The sequence below is a fragment of the Acanthochromis polyacanthus genome, chromosome 14 (genome assembly GCF_021347895.1).
Source record: "Acanthochromis polyacanthus isolate Apoly-LR-REF ecotype Palm Island chromosome 14, KAUST_Apoly_ChrSc, whole genome shotgun sequence".
Taxonomy (NCBI): domain Eukaryota; kingdom Metazoa; phylum Chordata; class Actinopteri; family Pomacentridae; genus Acanthochromis; species Acanthochromis polyacanthus.
The window spans coordinates 39,796,612-39,816,157 of NC_067126.1; the positions used below are offsets into that span (position 1 = coordinate 39,796,612).

Genomic DNA, 19,546 nt, shown 5'->3' on the forward strand with positions numbered 1-19,546 from the left:
TTTATTTCGTTTATTATCTATTATCTAATTTAGTTATAAAATATAAGAATGACAATTTTATGTACAATTCCAGAATGTGATTTTTATTCGTGGTATGGCACAGGGCAAATGTCTAAGCATGCTCATGTATGTATATATGATTAGAAAGCCTATTTTTTCTGAACTTTGAGGGATTGAGGGCTCTTAAACAGTCCAGTAATGACTGATCCTGTGTAATTATGAAAATGCATGCTTGAAATGTATTAATCTGTTTTATTTTGGTGCCCTCTTGGATGTATGCAGTGACCTAAATGCGTATTTTGTTGCCCTGTTTTTATACTAAAATCTATTTTTTTCATATTTCAGTTCTGGAATACTGCATGTGACAGTATTATAATAAAATAATATCACAAATATGTACTTGTATTTTTAAGCATTTTCTTTCATGAGACTTTATATTCAGTTTTTTCATCTGCTTTATTTTGCCTTTTGGAAAGATTTCCTGCTCAAACTTTTCTGAAATTTGGTCACTCGAGTCCCCAAAATCTGTAATTTTGAGTTTCTATTGGTAAAATGCAACATTTCACTCAAAAGACAGTATCCGTTTATATTTGTAATGGCATTTTCATGTCAGGGTAGCAGTAAGTATAAAAGCTACGCTTAAAAAACAAACCTGGCAACCCAGTTGAATACATTCAGTTTCATTTCCGGTTTTCCTTACGTTGTCCCTCTATTAGAGTTCGGGAATGTGACGTCACGTCGCAAAGCATCTTGGGATTTGTGGCGGGTTTACTGGCGGCTTCCTTAAAACCTGCACATTTGTACATGTTTTTAGCGCGCAAACTTTCTGGCCATCAGCAACAATGGGGCGCAGATGTTGTGTGGTGGGTTGCGACAGTAAGTCTCACCACTGGTCTGGTAGAAAATTGTCCAACGGACTGAAATATTTCAGTTTTCCCGCTTGGAAAAGGCATCAGGGGAGCGCAATCTCGGTAATGACAAAGAGACGCCGAATGGCTTGGATTGCTCCCATTAAACGAAAGTCAGTCTCTTTCGATAATATTCCCAAGACGATGTTCGTTTGTTCCAGGCATTTCCATAAGGGTGAGTTGCCTTTTTATTATCACCGTTATAATTTAATATAAGAATAAGTTCTCATGCAGACCGTCTTTGGCTCCTAGCTGATTCAAAACCGTGTTGTAGCCTTTGCTAGGTTTGTTGTTGTCATTTTGCTCACTTCCTACACTACAGTTTGAGGAGGCTACATACTAATGATTTACAGCTCTGCTGATGCAACCAGGGCCTTGGGATTGCAAGCAGTTCAACTACTATGCAGTAACTTTTCGTTCCCTTCCAGGCAAACCAGCTTACGAGATCTCAGACTGTGATCCAGACTGGGTTCCAACCCTTCATCTGGGATACACAAAAACCTCTGCAGAAAGTAGTAGTGCAGACCGGTATAAACGCAGACTCCAAAGACATCAGACTACTAAAGAACTTGGTCCTCCTTCAGCTACTGATCCTGCCACTGAGTCACCAATGCCTGTTGAGCCATCCTCAAATGCTACATCTTCTCCACACTGCAAGACCTTGACTTCAGAACTTGATTTTAATCGGTAAGAAAAAATGTTTTTCACCTGACATCTTTGCACCTCACATCAAGAAAAAGGAAAATAATTAATTGCACTTTACATATGAAAAAGTACATGCTAAATAATTTTAATATAAATGCCAATTATATATCTTGTGATTTGTTTACTGGGAAAGTCAAAATTGTATAAAATGCCAATTATATACATAGGATGGTATGAATGTGATGTCATCATGTAGGATCGGCATGTCAGTTAGCATTCCCGTTGAGATATAAGTACACTGTGCTATATAGTAATTTTAAATCTTACAAATTTTTTTTTTTTTACAGCAGAGATTTTGGACCAACACTGCCGTCTTCATCGCTTCCATCTTCTCCACCTGCTCCTTCACCTGCATCTTCTCCTTGTGCTTTTTGCACAAAGACACAGTTTGAAATGGACAACTTAAGAGAGGAGAACAGAAAACTGAAGAAGCAGCTGGCCAAACATAAAATGGATGAACAATTTCTTAAAAGTAGTGAAACTAAGGTGAAATACTACACTGGTTTACACTGTTTCAGTGTGTTTATGGGTATTCTGGCACAGATACTACCATGTCTTCCATCACGTCGTAAACTCTCACCTTTTCAAATGTTGCTTCTTACTCTGATGTGTCTCAGACTCAACTTGCCCATTCAGAATTTAGCTTATTTGTTTGACGTTGATTGTAAAACTATCTCCGACACATTCAGAGACACAATTTCTGTTATGTACACACACCTAAAGCCACTAGTACACTGGCCAGAGAGACATTGTTTGCGGGAGACCATGCCACACCAATTTGTGGAGGCTTTTGGTAGTCGTGTGGCCGTTATAGACTGTTTCGAAATTGGAATTGAGAGAGCATCTAATGTAAAAGCTAATGCACAGACTTTTTCACACTATAAACACAAACACACACTCAAATATCTCATTGGCATAACACCACAGGGGGCTGTTTCTTTCATCTCAACAGGGTGGGGGGGCAGTGTAAGTGATAAAGAGCTAACAGAAGACTGTGGCATTTTAAATAGATTACTACCTGGCGATTTAGTTTTGGCCGACCGTGGGTTTGATATCGCAGATAGTGTTGCACTGGTATGTGCTGAAGTCCAAGCACCTGCTTTCACCTGCGGCCGTAGTCAGCTTGATGCCATTGACATGGAGGAGACCAGAGAGCTTGCACACCTCAGAGTCCACGTGGAGAGAGTAATCGGAGTTGTTTGTCCAAAATATTCTTTACTTAGTTCTACTGTACCTGTGAACCTGGTGGTTCGTTGTGAAGGTGAGGACCGAGTTCTTCTCGACAAAATTGTTTGTGTGTGTTGTGCCTTAACTAATACATGCCCAAGTGTTGCTGTGAAATTGTAAGGAGTGGTCATGTGTTAACTATTTGCTTATTATGAATATCGAGTCCTTTTTCTATTCAGATAAGCTTGATGTATGCAATATCCTAATTTTTTTTCTTTTCAACATGTTCATAACTCAATTGATGCACTATCAGCAAAAATGTACATAAATGTGTTTTTTAAAACCAGTCAGTTCAAAATATGTAATGCACTGAAGAGAAATCACAAGTTGTACTGTTTTCTAATAAACATTTTATTTTGTTCATAATCATTTTCTGTTGTATTCTGTCAAAATGCATTGTAGTGCTAAACGTTCAAGTGCTCTCACTGACAATAGGAAATACGGAATTGAAGAGCATAGAACAGTCTGGTTAATTTAAATCAGAGTTGAAACAGAAGTTTGCACCCCTAGCTGTGTTTGCAGTCTGGACAGAACCATTCTTCACTAGTTGAAGGCGCCTTTCTAAGCCCCACACATCGATAATGGAACCACTGGATTTTACAGTTTTCATTGTCACATGCAACCATGTCATCCAGTGACTCCGGGCCTTGGCACAAGCACCATACTTTAGCAGCAGTCTCTCGTTTCCTTTTCTTTCTGGTGTTTGTGTTCAATACTTGTGTGATGTCCTTCAGAGGTTGCTGTTCATGTGCTGCGCTGTGTGCTTTCGTAAAATAACAGGCAACTAGCTCTGGCAGACAGACTTTTTGGAAGAAGTTCTGTGCTTTCACCAAAATGTTTCTCCAGTGGGTGTGATCAGGGAACAGTCCAACAACAACAAAGTCTTTTAAAGTCCACACTACCAAGTCACAATACTCAGATTTTGTGACATGGATTTGGGTTTGAATCTGGCTGTAGTAAGGATGTCCATGCTTTAGTGCTACAATACCATCTGTTAAACTGAGACAAAACTGTCTGTCTTCTTTACAAGCTTGCTGGATTGATTCATTTCTGTACAAAATTGGACACTTTATCTCCAGAGAGCCTTTGCCACAGCAAGAGCAGTCAATGAGGCCGTCTGGTGATGCTCCAACTTCTGCAAAGGATGGGTTGATAATAAATCCACACTGCTGAACTCTGAAATTGATATGCTTTGGCCCAACATTACAGAGGTACACCTGTCTTGCTGTGTCTTCATGATCAACTCCCCATTTGGTGGCTGGCGTGTGTGCTTTTTTTTGAGGGTGACAAACTCTGTTGATGGTGGAAATTGCTGATGTGGAGAGGTTTGATGAAATAACAACATGGATATTAGAAGCAGTTATTCTTCCAGCTCTCAATGAATACCAAGATTTACAGAGATGTTGAAGTCTGGTTTTGCCTTCTATCAAGGCTGCCTGACTCTCTGATGCTGCTGTCATGGGTACGAGCCCTTCACAATGCTGCTTGAGCACTGATAACTCACAGTCTTCCTTACTTGTATCTCTTAGACACAGCAAAGATTTTGGTTGCATTTGTGGTTGGACAGGGTCTACATCTTGTTCATAGTAGTCTTCCATCCCACTCAAACAAACAGCTTTGGTGTCAGAGTTCAAGATGGCAAGGAGAGGCTGAAGGTCTAAAAGTGTGGGGCTGTGCTTACAAGGATGGACTGTGCCAGCATGTGTGCGAATTCCAGGCATCTTAACTCCTCCAACACTATCATCAAATTGTCTTTTTTTAGCTGCAGCAGTAGAAAAGTCTATCTTGTGAGCTACCTCTCTATGAATCTTTTGCACATTACCAGGCATTACCCATTATGCTGGAACATCAGTGACAGTCTTGGTTCCTCTAATCCTCACGGCCGCCTCCAGTTTAAACAGTAGTGCTCCCATATGCGTACATGATTCAGCAATGCCAGCCATGCAAGTGCAGTGTGCACAGTCCACTTGGCCACTGGAGCTGATGATGACCCATGGCTGCAGCGGTGGTTCATTCATCCTTTGTGAATGTAAAACCAACAAAATGGACAAACACAAAGTAGTTTAAAAAACAGTTTAAAGTAGCACAGTTAAACTAGCATAGATTGTTTTATAAAAACCAATTATCTCAATTTAGAAATCAAAAAAGTCAAAAACTGTTAAAGCTAGGCGTGTGTGACTGTGTGGCATAACATCAAACGAGCATGCTGAGAGGTGTTGATGCTTACCTTCAAACGAATTAAAGTTTTTTCTTTGTTCACGCGGAAAATCTGTAAATCCTGGACCCATCCGCTGGTGAATAGTTGGTGAGCTTTTAACGATTTATAACTTTTAAACTGTTGAGCTGTGTAGACACTTGTTCCACAAACCAGATAGGCGAAAATATCTGGGAAAGTGATGTTAGGCAGAAGGTCATAGTCACTGGACCAGCTTTGGTGCTCGTATGGATCTATCCCACCAATTAATCCAATTTTTTCCATGTATCTTTGCTTGGCTTCGTTGTTCAGTTTTTCCCTGTAGATAATAGGGCATTTGCCTCTCTTTCGGTCCATTTTTTGGACATAAACGATCTATTCCACGGACGACGCTGTTCGGCTGTTTACATTTCCAGGCCACAAACATGGCGGGCGCATCCCATAATCCACCGCGGTATGACGTCCGTTCCCGAACGCTATCTCTGAGAGGCCTCATTTGCTTGTCTTCGTAAAATCTGTGCACATAAATCAGGCATGAACTAACCGTGACGTCACCCGTTGGTTTCAACGCCGAGAAAATGAAGCCCGGATTTTGCTACTTCCTGGTCGCCATTTTGGATTTTTTGGAGCCAGTGACGTAAAAAGCGTCATCAAACAGGCTGGACCAGAGAGCAACTAGGAGCAGGATTGGCTGAAGACTCTCTTATCCCGCCCACATTTTACCGCAGAGGCTTCTGTTGCTGTCTATCAAGTGTAGCCACGCCCCCTGGCTCCGCCAACTTTAACGATTTATTTAAAATTCAGTATTGATTTATTTTAAGATCGGCCACCTGATCTCTCATTTTGACCATGAAAACTAACGGGAAAAAAATCCTGAGCTGTAGAACATCAGTCTATCAAGTTTTATTTTTTCCAAAAATGAATGGGGGTCTATGGAGAAAAAGCTTTTTGGAGCCAACCCTAGCAGACGGCGTGATATTGCAAGTTTTTGACACTTCCGAGTGGGCTTCAATTTTGGAGCCAGATGCTACATCCATCTTTATATACAGTCTATGACATAAATGCATCAGAGGATTCAGTAAAACAAAAGAAACAACACAAAGGAGTTGTAAATTAGAAACAGCGAGCAGTGAGACTGTGACTCAATTATCACAAGTCCATCCATTCTCTATACATCGCTTTATCCTCACTAGGGTCATGGGGGGTGCTGGAGTCTATCCCAGCTGACTCAGGTGAAGGCAGGGGACACCCTGGACAGGTCACCAGTCTGTCACAGGGCTACATATACAGACACACAATCACACTCACATTCACACCTACGGACAATTTAGAATAACCAATTAACCTCAGCATGTTTTTGGACTGTGGGAGGAAGCCGGAGTACCCGGAGAAAACCCACGCATGCACAGGGAGAACATGCAGACTACATGCAGAAAGATCCCAGGCCGAGATTTGAACCAGGATCTTCTTGCTGCAAGGCCAAAGTGCTAACCACTTATTCCACTGTGCAGCCCTTATCGCAAGTCGTTTACGTAAAAAACTTTGACAAGTCACAAAGTAGTGACATCACCATACTTACTGTACAATATAGCATCTCCATTAACAAACATTTCATGACAGACGGATATTAATGAACAATATCTACATTCAGAACACGATCCCTCTGCAGGGAATAAGTTAGCGCTATACAGTGATCTCTGATTATTCACACTGAGAGACATCTGTAAACTGTAGCATAGTATGTGAAGACCCATAAAGAGTTAGACCACGAGGCCGTCGGAGACATGAAGGGACACAAAGTTTGGACAGGTGGCAGATCAGGTTCCTAACAGCAGGTTGACGACAGACAGACAAACAGGAGGAGAGTAAAAATACAGCAAGGAAATTACAAGTAACTGAACATATGTGGGTGTTTCCTGCAAATAAATAAACCTGTAAAGGGAGAAAAGCAGAGGAAAACATCTCAGAAAACATTCAGTTGAGCTAAACAAGCCGTACATATTCATCTCTGTCCCTCTTTTTTATGTACAGTAACAGCTGAAAAACAAATTTCTGGGTAAATTAGCACAGATGAACACACACAGCCGTCATTGACACACGATCGCTGATATTAACCCGCTGAACACAAACAGATGCATCAACTGAGATCAGTCCTGCTGGCCCATTCATACATCTATTACAATACGATCGTCTGTCTTCATAAAAATAAACAGACACGTTTGTGACTAGAGGAGGATCCCTCGACTATCCTGTGAAACTACTTCATGTAACGTGTACATCTGTTATGCATCAGCAGCTAAACGTGCCATTGTCTTTGTCTAGGGTGCTTGTGCGTGATAAAAATAATGGAAAAATACAGCCTTCTGTGGAAAATATTCGTATGATGTTGGCAATACAGCACAGAGAGCGACGTGACGCGAGCGTTCAGGATGACAGAGAAAGTGCAGAAGAGTTCAGGGTTTGATGTCAGAGAAGCTTGTGTAGGTTTCACTGCAGCTGGATGATGTGCTGAGGTTTCCAGAGCCGCTGCCTTCTGTCGGAAACACAAGATTACCTTCATATGTAAGAATTGTGCTTTAGTGACTCACACACTTTATTTAGGATCGTTTGTCTGAATACCTGAGCTGGTGAGAGACTGACAAGACTTGGACTTCCCGATGAGGGTGATGAGATGAGCAGCAGCGATCCAGCCCTCCTTAGATGTGTTCAGGTTTCGTACAAACCTAGACACAGAAGTGCCGTTAAACCAGCTCTGCTGTTAGTTTTACTTAAAAATGGACGGCAGTAAACTGTGACGTGCTCACCATTGTGCGTCGTCGCCCTCCTTGACCAGCTGCACCATGTCTCCACTCTTTACTGAGAGCTCTTCACCTTTCTCATAGTCGACCATCACTGTGTATTTACCAGCACTCTGTTCACAGTCAAGACAAGAAACAGGGAAGGATGAACAGGAATCAGAATATTATTTTGTCTTGCAAAGAAAGTCCTTGTTCTGTTTTCAGCTAAGAAATGTTTGATGTAAAAAGCTAAAAGAAAAACAAACAAATGAGTCTTGCGAGGCCTACAGACTGAACTTTCCGGAAACCAAGGACTATTGAGTGATGAACAGTTTTAATGTGATATCTATGGTTTTCCCTGAAATGTTTCTGGTTACAAACGGAGTCACGTCGATCATATGAGGCAGCAATCATCAGTAGTGGACACGAGCAAGAAGAGCAATTACAGGCAATTAAAACTAACATCCACACAACATTTCTAAATATCAATATGGGGCAAATTGCTGATAAAAAGTCTAAACAGAGCACTCATTAAATTGGTAGAGGTTAACAATCTGCAGCATGTTTCGAACATGGCTGTGGAGAGTAAACTAAACCTCAACTGGAAGGGAACGGGTTAAGCCAGTGTGAATCTGACTCCGGGATGAGTCTTCTGAGGGAACGACTTGTGGGATGCCTCTGCCTCGAGTCACAGGAAGAAAGAAAGACTGAAGCAAAGTCAAAGCAACAAAAGTGGAAGAACAACAAGAGCAAATCCTGTTTAAGGGCAAAGTTTCATGTGTTTTTCTGATCTTATGATATTCCTACGACACCAAACAAACTCATGGGAAATGAGGACACATTCACCTTCCTGCTCTATCGTTTCTTGAGGACTCTGTGATGCAGAGATGCTCACTTCATGGTTTTGTGGGCAAACACAAAGGATGTTTTTGTACCTGAATCCGAGTCTTTGTGCTCACATATCACGACGTTTTGCTGATCGTTCCAGCTCAGTGGTCGGTACATTTGGACCGGTGAGATCAAACCAGACGTCAGAGGAAGGTTTAGTTGGAATGAATTCCTTCATGGTGTCAGAAACGTTCCGTCTGCGCTTCATGTCTTATTTCCTTCCGTTTCATTCTCCGCTGCAGATTTACAAAAGTCACCTGAAGGAAGGAAAACATTACTGAAGCTCAGAAATCTGTAGGTGAATAAAAAAAAGCTGGACACATGTTCTGTGTTTTTGCTGTTCAGCTTCATTCTACAGGGTGACCCAAAAGTTTAACTGCAGTGTCTATTTGAGTTGGGGGTGCATGAATTCACTCTTATTTAATAAAATAACTTAAAAGCATAGTATTTGCAGAGTACAATAACTCAGAAGAAAATGAATAGAAGCATAAGGTCCAGGTATGATAGAGCAGAACTTCTAAATGCAGCCATCACTGTCAGATTTCAAAACTCTGGATGGTGAAGTATCTGACAGCTTTTATTTTTTTAAACATCCAAAAGTACTATGAGGCAACATTTACTGGCCAGTTTGAGGAACCTTCATAAGCATGAATGAAGATACATTCCAGAAGATACCAGTGTAGAAACAAAGAACAAGAAACAAACATGAACATGTGGAAATATGTTTGTTTTACACTAATCCGTTACTCTTCTGAATATATCTATGGTACTGATTTATTGAAATAACATTATATTATTTGGATTATAGACTTTTCATTTGTTTCCAAACTTTTGGGTCACCCTGTAGAACATGCGCCTGAGGACAGTCTGCATCCTGCATCGGTCAGGAAGTCACATCTGTAGGTTTGTCTGCACTGAGAGCAGTTTGTCTTCTCTGAGCTTCACAGCAGCCAGCCGTGACTGCTCACATAACTGACTTCACAATGAGCTTTTTAAATTCTCATTGTCTGCTCAGCTGAATTCTGTTTGGATGTGAAAAAGCATTCAGCTGCCAAAACGCTGCCTTCTGACAGAGAATAAGGAAATAAGAAAGGGTTTCTAAACATATTCCTCCTCTCTTCTCTTCTACCTTCAATGCCTTCCTTTTTTCTGTCTTTGTCTCGTCACTCCCTCTACCTTCTCACCAAACCCAGCCACCTCCTGCTTTACTGCATTCCAGCTCTAGCCTAGCCGCGCTAGACAACCCACGGCAACAAATTTAATTCTCTGCCAGGGTGGGTCTAGTTACCCTCCATAAGGCTCGAGGCTGGATTCTCCTAAAACTGGCCGGACCAATCACCATGAAGTGTAGAGTCAGAAGGCGGGCGTAACGAAGTGACGACAGAGGCGTGACGATTCTGACAGAAACAACCGGCGCACAATAAACAGTTATCTTTGGACTCGGCTTTGGCCACAGCCCTTAAAGATTTGAAGCTAAAATTCAACTTGAAAGATAAACAAAGGACGGCACTGAAGTGTTTCATTGAGAAGAAAGACGTATTTGGACTTATGCCGACGGGATATGGCAAATCCTTAATATACCAGTTGGCTCCGCTGGTTGGGAAGCTAATGGGACTTAGCCACAATCCACCGGCGCTCTCGGAACTACGTCAGCCTATTCGTTGCGCTGATTGGTTGTAAACCTACCCAATTGCTGCAGAGAGATTTGAAAGACAACCTTTTAGCCCGCCTCCCTCCCTGTCGACCGTTCCTAGACCCTTGTGCCGTCAGAAACATGGGTGTAGCGTGGCTAGGCTATTCCAGCTCCTGTTTGTAGCTCCAAACCAAACAGCGTCTCTCTGACACACAGCCAGCTTCAAACCAAGTCACATGAGAATTTCTGAATGAAGCCTGTTTATACAGGCTTCATTCAGAAAAACGTTTATCCTGGAGGTGGTGACAAGCACAGCAGCTGTTTAAGAGAGACTACACAACCTGTAATGCAGCACAGTTTTCTCCTTACAAATGCACTAAATCACATGGTTCCCCAGCAGCTTGTTGTGCTGAATGCTGGATACTGCCAGCTAATGATGGGGAACTTTAGATCACGAGCTGCCAATTCATTCCTTTACTTCAGCATCTATTTCTGTGTCAAAACTGAACACAAAATGATTCAATGAGACACAAAATTATCAGAAAATGAAACAAAATGATGACAAACACACAAAATGACCACAATACACCTAAAATTACCACAAACAGACTGAAAACAGCCAGAAAGGGGCGCAAAATGAAGACAAAAAGTCCTAAAATGCCCACAAAGCAGTCTGAAAAGGACCAAAAAAGAAACAAAATGAGCACAAAGACAAACAAAACAACCACAAAAAGACGCAGCACGACCACAGAAAAACACAAAATGACTCAGTGAGACAGATAATTACACAATTACACAATCAGATAAAGACACAAAACGACAAAAGACACGCAAAATAACCACAATTCATTGCAAAATGACCACAAAAACACCTAAAATTACCACAAACAGACTGAACAGGGACACAAAAATGCCCAAAATAGGCACAAAACGGACTGAAAATTACCCCAAAAGAAACAGAATGAGCAGGTCATGTGATTTGGAATTAACACACTTCCTGGAGAAGTGGAACTTAGTGGAAAGAGATTTAATTTGTTATTTTCCATATAAAATGTGATATATTGCCATAAAAGAAATATCTGTCCTGATTATCTGAACTCAAGAACACAATCCAAACTGTTTGTGAATCAGCTCATTTTATTATTGTTTAGCTGATTAGAAGGTGGTTGGTGTTAAATTCAGACGTTATTTAGATGATATTTTAGTGATTTCCAGTTGTTTTGTATGAATGACTGATTGTTTCAATAATACATAATTATGGAATTTGCAAAGACATGATCATAATGAACATAAAAACATTATTTTTCTTACTTTTAATGAAAATGTATGCAGATATATCCATGGACTTCAGAAGCCCCTCAGTTACATCCTCTAATATACTCTGGGAAGCCACAGCACTCTACCACTCATTAAGGAACTGATCATCTCACTACAATGTAAAGTTCTCCCGTGAATCGTGTTGTTCTCCACCACACAGGAACAACCAGGAGCTCAGGGCTTCTGATCAGACATCCACATGATGTGAAGGAAAGGATCCAGTGTCAAACATTAAAGACGCTGCAGAGTTTTTTTTGGTGGAACATCGTCCCTTATACTGAGGCAGAGCCAGCTGGAGAAACACTATCAAGCATGAGCAGTTGGCCGCACAACAAGAAAACAAACCCGCAAGCGAGAAAAGTTTCTTAGCTCATGATCTGATTTCCATTCCACTGAGGAAGCGCCGTCTTTGCAACATGGAAACTTGAAACCATCTGTGAACGGAGTTAAGCTGAGAAAAAGACAAGATAAAAATGTAAACGAAGTTAAAGTGAAGCAGCAGGAAGAAGTGGACAGACGGGGCTAAAGGTTTGTCAGTAATGAGGCATGTTTGAAAATATGTAAAAATGCTCTATTGTGAACAGTAATGTGCATCTGGTGTAACCTTTCTATGAAAAAAGTTCGATTAGCCGGTTATAAATTTTTGAAATGACATCTTCATCTCCTACCTGAACCTATGAATGTGTAAATATGTTCCTGATCAGAGGTTTAACTGCTGGATGCACGATGCTTCCTCCATCAGTCTGATTCTGTGCAAAAAACAGGCTTCAAGTTTTCACATCACACCACTTCAACTTCCACCCAAGCTAACTGTCAAGTAAAGTTTGAGGTGATGGAACAGGAAGTCTTCATTAATTATCCACTTTGTTCAGTGAAGCTGAAACATCCAAGAGAAGCAACAAACACCAAAACCTATTTTGAGCGAACTGGGCCTTAATTATGGAAAAATATACATGAGATTCAATTGAAATATTTCAGATTCCTGCTGTGTGCAACTCATTTTGCAGCACCTGAGGCAGGCGTTTCTACATTCACAGCGCTCCAGCCCGGCAGCACTGACTGTCCTGGAAAATTACTGATGTTTGAAACCAGATATTAGACATTTAACTGTTGGTCAGTTTCTGCTCAGGTCGTGTAGTTAACCTGGTGGGTCAAATTGACCAGTTTTAAAGTTTGAAAATTTGGAAAAAAAAATAAAAATAAAAATATATATATATATATATATATATATATATACAAGGGCGTCAGTTTGTTTTTAAAAGTGGGGGGGATGGAGACCACAGCACTTTGAGAAAATGTCGAAGAACGGCGGCAAAATGCTACAAGCTGAGTTCAAACTCACAACCACCGCACCAAAGGCGGAGGCTCAACCTGTTGAGCTATCAGTACATGCAGGTAGAGGGGTCTGTGGGCCGCTATAGTACTAATTCTCCCGGCCGAAATTTTGCCCCTGCACGCCTCTGGTCGGAGCTTCCACTTGACAGGGGCGCAAATTTAGCATCTGCACGTTTTTTTTTTTTAACCTCAGGAAGGTGTGCTGCGTGTCTGTGCAACTCTCCGGATGGTGCGTTCAGGAGCGTCGGAATTTTCTATACTGCTGAAAATAACTGGGTTTACAACGGCTTACATGTGAAGAATTTGAATGTGTTGGAGACAAAATGACCCCTGATAAAAAGTGGGGGGGACACATCCCCACCGCCCCCCCCAAACTGACGCCTATGCGTATATATATATATATATATATATATATATATATATATATATATATATATATATTCACAGTGAAACTTCTGAAGGTTTTGCAAATTTTCAGAAATTCGAGGATTTTTTTTGCTGAATTTTTGGATTTTTTTTAGCCGAGGAAACAATATTTTTTGGTGCCCGTAAATGAGGATAACAGGAGGGTTAAGTACAGAAATAAATCAAAAACTGCAGCCATCAAAGTTTCCTGCAACATGCATAAAAATCCAGTAAGAGTTTAACTTTACAATTTCAGAAAACCTCTTCAGAAAGTGAAAACACGTTTACTCCTGTTTTTTAAAATCCTGCATATTCCAACAAAATTAAACTGCATGACAAACTGCTGCCCAGCCTTCCTCCTCCATCCTATCCTGCTGGAAAAATACCTGAGACACACATGAAAACTCATTTAAGTGCAGAAAAGCTCCCAGTCGCAGCCTCGTTTCTGTAGGCAGGGAGGTGAAAGACATTCCAGCGCTGCGGGCCAGTTTCCACTTGGAAAGTCTGGGTTGCCGCCCACTCTTCCCTCTGGTCGTGAAGCAGTTTATGCACAGTTGTTGCCTTAAAGGAGCTTTGGAAGGACTGAGTGGCTTCAAGATGGCATCCCAGCAGCTCTCTGTGAGGTTAATGGGGCTGACTGTGCTGCTGATGCTGCTAGCTCTTAGCGGTAAGCACAGTCTTCTATTTCTGCTTTAATTTTGCTTTTGTTCTACAGTCTTCTCCTCCACAGTTGGTCGCATCTCATCTTGCATTCATCTTTGCTTTTTGAGCGCGTGGAGTTTCCAGCAGCTTTAATGATGAATTACTGCATGTGAGAATGTGAGACAGCTTGTAGAGAAAGTTTGCTTCCTCAGAACTGCTTTAAGACTTCTGATTTTCTGTCGTTATCTTCTCTTTCTGTCACACATCGAGCTGAACTAAACCAGATAAGAGAACATGTGGACTTATCAGACTCAGAGGAGCATTTAGCGTATATCTGAACGTGTTTAGCCGACCTTTAAAGTAGTCAGTGTATTCTTTCCATTCTAGCAAAGGAAATTCAGCATATACAGACTTTACACTCACTTTAAATGAAACAAGTCAGGGACAAAGATGATAAAAAGTACAAGTAAGGGTTGGGTTATAAAGAAATATCCAGATCTTTGATGATCCCAGGAGCACCATCAAATCCATTATAGTCAAATGGAAAGAACATGGGACCACAACAAACCTGTCAACAGAGGGCCGCCCACCAAAACTCATGGAGCGAGCAAGGAGAGCATTAATCAGAAGGGCTGCACAAAGACCAAAGGAAACCCTGGAGGAGCTGCAGAGTATCTGCTCATAGGACCACAATAAGTCCATAGAGCTGGGCTTTGTGGAAGAGTGATCAGAAGAAAGACATGACTTTCAGCTAAAAATAAGAAGGCACGTTTTTAGTTTGCAAAAAGGCACGTGGGAGAGTCCCAGAATGTATGGAGGAAGGTGCTCTGGTCATCAAGGAAACCCTACGTCTGACGCACATCCAACACAACACATCACGCCAAGAACACCATCCCCACAGTGAAGCATGGCGGAGGCAGCATCATGCTATGGGGATGTTTGTCAGCAGCAGGGACGGGGAAACTGGTCCAAGTCGAGGGAAAGATGGATGGTGCTAAATACAGGGATATTCTAGAGCAAAGCCTGTAGCATTCTGTAAAAGGTTTGAGACTAGGATGGAGGTTCACCTTCTAGCAGGACAACGACCCCAAGCAGACAGCTAAAGCAGCACCCGAGTGGTTTACTGGGAAACATGATGTGTTGGACTGCTAAAGTAAGGAGAGAGGTTCTGCAGAAACTGGCTGTTCACAGCTCATTCATCTGCACCAAAAGCTGGAGATGAACACATGCAAGCAATTTTCTCCAAGTGTTTCCTTCCACCTCTAAGCACACAGTGAAAACGTTTTGTGTTCCAGCAGTCCACTGTAAGATATGGACCGGATTTCTGTGCACGTTCTGACGTAGACTGCATTCTAAGGAACATCTGGCTCAGTTTGAATTTCTCATTCAGCACACATCCACAGAAACAGATGGAATAAACCCCCTAAGACTAACGGAAACGTAACCCAGATGCATAGAACATAAGCATCCTGACAGAACATTGCTCTGAGTCATTTACACTTTTAAATATAAAAGGTCATCTGACTAGACGGCCTGGTGCAGTGATGTGCAACATTTCCCATTAGTGCACTTAGTACATGAGCATCTTCACACACAGCGTAGCACTAATGCTGCAAATGTGAGCGCAGAGCCGGAGGAAGGACGTCACTGCAGCAAATACATTTACATGGAAACTGGTGTGCAAATTGGCAGCCAGCTTCCCTGAAATGACAGCTTCTGCTTTAATTACACATAATGTTCCACTCTGACATTTGCACCTGTAATGAAAACAGAACAAACTCCAGAAACTGAAAGCCAAGTTTGTCTTGGCGGACTTCCTGCTGGGTTTTTCGTGGATGCAGGCTACACTTAGCCTAGCCGCGCTAGACAACCCACGGCAACGAATTTAATTCTCTGCCAGGGTGGGTCTAGTTACCCTCGGTAAGCCTCGAAGTTTGATTCTCCTAAAACTGGTCGGACCAATCACCATGAAGTGTAGAGTCAGAAGGCGGGCGTAACGAAGTGACGACAGAGGCGCGACGATTCTGACAGAAACAACCGGAAACAACTAGCCTAGCCACGCTAGACAACCCATAGCAACGAATTTAATTCTCTGCCAGGGTCGACAACAAAAACGACAACAGTCATTGAGCTCCATTAGCACCGACTCTGAATAATCTTTCTGTTAACATGTCTGTAATATACTTGAGCTTCACCCATTGACTGTATAAATAAGGCTTCACCGAACTACCGCATCCTCTGATTTCCGGCGCTCTAGGAGCCTATTTGTTGCACTGATTGGTTGTATACCTACCCAATGGCTGCAGAGTGATTTGATAGACAACCTTTTAGCCCGCCTCCCTCCCTGTCGAGCGTTCCTAGACCCTTGTGTCTTCAGAGCATGGGTCTAGCGCGGCTAGGCTACACTTGCTGTGGGGGTTATTTGCTAAAAATGCTGCAGGGGGCGCTATAGCACATGCTGTGAATGCACTTTGGCATGTGGACGTGATCAGGGCAGGACTCTTCCTGTTGGGTTCAGGATTTGAGCACCGCAGACGTTTTAGTTCATCCTGATGTGCTGCATTTGTCTACCAAATCTGGTAGCTGCAGGTGAAACACGATGCCCGTGGTACATGTTACACATTTTGCAGGGGGCGCTATGGAGCCATTTTAACACACACAAATGTTTAATGCTCACAAAATATAAAAATTTTAACGAGTTCTGATGTGTGTGCACATCTTCAGGGGTTTTGGACCATGTTTAGGACCTCAAAATGCATTGGTTCCAGCAGAAAAAAATGACGTTGAATGTACTAGAAATGAACGTTTGTATGAAGTAATCAGAGTATTTGCTGCAGTGCAAGCTACAAAATCAGGAAAAAATGATGGTTTTATAAAGAAGAAGAATTAAACATTTTTAACAAGTGCAGAGTTGATCTAAAAGATCTGATGTTAAAAGTGTGTTTTCATAATGACCATGAACAACGTGTGCAGCTGTTTTAGAATGATTTTCATCTAATTTTGTTGTGCTTTACAATCTTAGGATGAATGTTGTTTGCATTGCAGCTCATTTTGCCTCCACTGACTCTCCTTTACAGACGCATCCAGTGACAGCAGCTTACACAAGATCCTAAGGAAAAGAGACGGTAACTTACAGAAAATCACCTCCGTTAGGTTTGTGAAGTAACTATCGTCTCATTATTTACCTCGTTGTGCTTCCATCCAGTGGCAGGAGCTGGAACTGCCCCATCAATGTCCTCTGTTGCAGTCCCTTCATCCAAGGCTCAGGAGTTCCTGGCAAAGCTGAGCAGATCCAAGAGGAACATCTGGGATCGCAGCAGACCAGATGTGCAGCAGTGGATCCAGCAGTTCATGTACATGGGCTTTGATGAGCAGGTGAGCTACGTCTGCTGCTGGAGAGCTGCAACACGTTTATTTCAGCAGAAAGGAGAAATCAACACCCAGTGAACAGGAATCCAGCATGACAGGACTTCTTCTCCACAAAACACACAGATTTACACTGACAAACAGCTCTTGTGTTATTTTTCTCTATTTCCTCATCACTAGTCGTTTTGCTTTCCTTCTAGAGCTTTCTGGCTTTTGCCATCTCTGCTTTCAAGGATCAAGAAATCCTGGTAAAGCTGATCAGAAGCGAGAAGAACATTTGAGATCAGAGCAGACCAGATGTAGAGCATCTGCTGCTGGACCTCTATCAGTTCAATTTGATCAACAGAGTCCTGATTAAACACGATCATGAGGGTTTTTTGTGTTAAAAGCTTGATAAAGAATGCCTTGCGGTGAATTTTTCCCTCAAAACTTTAAGCGACTGCTGCTGCCTGTTTAGCTACAAATGTATATAAAAAGACCTTTACACCTGCTATAGGAAGAAACATGCAAAAAGAAGCACAGAGCAGAAAAATCCCCATCTTCTAGATCTTTACATATTTGAGGTATAAAGTGGAGTAAAGGGGCTGGTCTGATGTCTGAAAAAAGGCTCTTTAAAGGATTCACTTCACCTCCAAATGCTACCAGACTAAAGGAAGTGAACATATCACACACAAACATAAACCCACCGACACACTCGGTTTTCTTTCAGGTCAGCATGTAGAACTCCCTGGAGGCAGCAGAGAGCACAGGATCAGATAACGAGAGCAGGAAAAAATAAGTCCCCACCGCCTCTATTTCTGACAAACGAGCTCCAGCTCCAGCAGCCCCGTGGATGACACCTGGTGCAGATGCCATTTGCTGTAGCTTCCTTAAAAGGCCAAAGCTGTCAGAGGATTGGCCTTTTCACTGTTTGTCTTTTATGAGCGTCTAATTGCCACAGATGTGCTGTTGTGGCATCTTATCTGCTGCCGTGTGTCCGTCAGCTTTCCCAACATGTCACGTCTGTGGTGTTTTTCTGTTTTCCTCACCAGAGGCTGGAGGCTGACCTGTCGTACTGGATGGACCAGGCACGCTCCAGCGACCAAGGACGTCAGCACCACTACGATGAGAACGCCCCCATCGGCCCCCGTTACCCCTCAGCTTACCGACACGGAGCCGACGTCAACTACGACTACTATTAAGTCCAGTCACACACGCCTGTTCACCAGGGTTTCCAGCATCTTCAGAGGGCATTACGAGTTAGATTTTCTGGTGCTTAGCCTCACCCCCAACCTTAACCTTAACCTCAAACCAGGACTTCATACTCGAAATTTAATCGTTTCTGCTCTGGGTGCTCGATTTTTGTAGGATAAGTGTGTATAAACACACACATCCCTGCTTCTTTGTCTGTTAGTGCCTCGCTTTCTGCTTTTTTGTCTTCATTTTCTACACCCACAAATCTAACCCACTGCCAGTTCTTTCTTGGGAATAACACAGAAAGTGTGTTTCTGCTCTCGCTTAACCCACATGTCGTCTCATGGGTCAAAATTGACCAGTTTTAAAATTTGAAAACATGGAAAAAAAAATATTTTCACAGTGAAACTTCTGACGTCCACATTTCCAACATGTTTTAGTGGAAACAAAAAATGTTAAAAATATTTTTTAAGAACATCCACATAAAAAATCAACTGATTTTTTTAGTGAATTTTCCTAAAGAAAATATTAGAAATTATATTGATATATATGGAATCACTTCAGATACTTTTAGGATTTTTTTTGAAGATTTCTACAAATTTTTTGAACAATGTTTACAAGAATTTTCTTGCCCAATTCGGGTGATTTTATAAATTAAATTTTTAAGGGAAACTTCTGAGGAATTATTGGGATTTTCTTCCTGAAGGTTTTTCAAATTTTCAGAAATTTGGGGATTTTTTTTGCTGAATTTTTGGATCTTTTTCAGACAAGGAAACAATATTTTTGGTGCCCATAAATGAGGACAACAGGAGGGTTAACAGCAACCTGCTTGAAATCGATGCTTTGAGGCAGCCGGTTTGTATCAAAAACTGTTTAAATTCTGGCTCCATCTTTGGCTGTAAATAAAGATGCGGCTCCATCCTCCCTCCGTCTCCGGCCTTTTTAATTCCACTAAACACAACTGCAGAGGAAGCGT

General features: G+C 41.8%; 4 protein-coding genes across 6 annotated transcripts in view; 3 read left to right on the plus strand and 1 right to left on the minus strand.

Moving 5' to 3' along the window:
* LOC110959998 (cytochrome c oxidase assembly factor 5) overlaps positions 1 to 19,546 on the plus strand; it is a 523,208-nt gene that overhangs the window by 274,054 nt on the left and 229,608 nt on the right. The window lies entirely within an intron of this gene.
* Positions 734 to 3,206, plus strand: LOC110956967 (uncharacterized). The gene is made up of 3 exons (XM_051958502.1): positions 734 to 1,083; positions 1,337 to 1,595; positions 1,901 to 3,206. The coding sequence occupies exons 1-3, from the start codon at positions 843 to 845 to the stop codon at positions 2,958 to 2,960; spliced, it is 1,560 nt and encodes a 519-aa protein (XP_051814462.1). The 5' UTR covers positions 734 to 842; the 3' UTR covers positions 2,961 to 3,206.
* LOC127537003 (uncharacterized) lies at positions 3,174 to 17,340 on the minus strand. Of its 2 annotated transcripts, none has more exons than XM_051958505.1 (6): positions 17,217 to 17,340; positions 8,747 to 8,956; positions 7,839 to 7,945; positions 7,654 to 7,757; positions 5,068 to 7,564; positions 3,174 to 4,859 (listed from the first exon to the last, which is right to left on the minus strand). In XM_051958505.1, the coding sequence occupies exon 6, from the start codon at positions 4,667 to 4,669 to the stop codon at positions 3,347 to 3,349; it is 1,323 nt and encodes a 440-aa protein (XP_051814465.1). In that variant the 5' UTR covers positions 4,670 to 4,859; positions 5,068 to 7,564; positions 7,654 to 7,757; positions 7,839 to 7,945; positions 8,747 to 8,956; positions 17,217 to 17,340; the 3' UTR covers positions 3,174 to 3,346. The 2 variants fall into 2 exon arrangements, with proteins under 2 accessions (XP_051814465.1, XP_051814464.1); XM_051958504.1 differs by having other exon boundaries at positions 5,068 to 7,567.
* On the plus strand, positions 13,779 to 19,494 carry ecrg4a (ECRG4 augurin precursor a). The gene is made up of 4 exons (XM_022202715.2): positions 13,779 to 14,056; positions 17,109 to 17,156; positions 17,237 to 17,406; positions 18,429 to 19,494. The coding sequence occupies exons 1-4, from the start codon at positions 13,936 to 13,938 to the stop codon at positions 18,576 to 18,578; spliced, it is 489 nt and encodes a 162-aa protein (XP_022058407.1). The 5' UTR covers positions 13,779 to 13,935; the 3' UTR covers positions 18,579 to 19,494.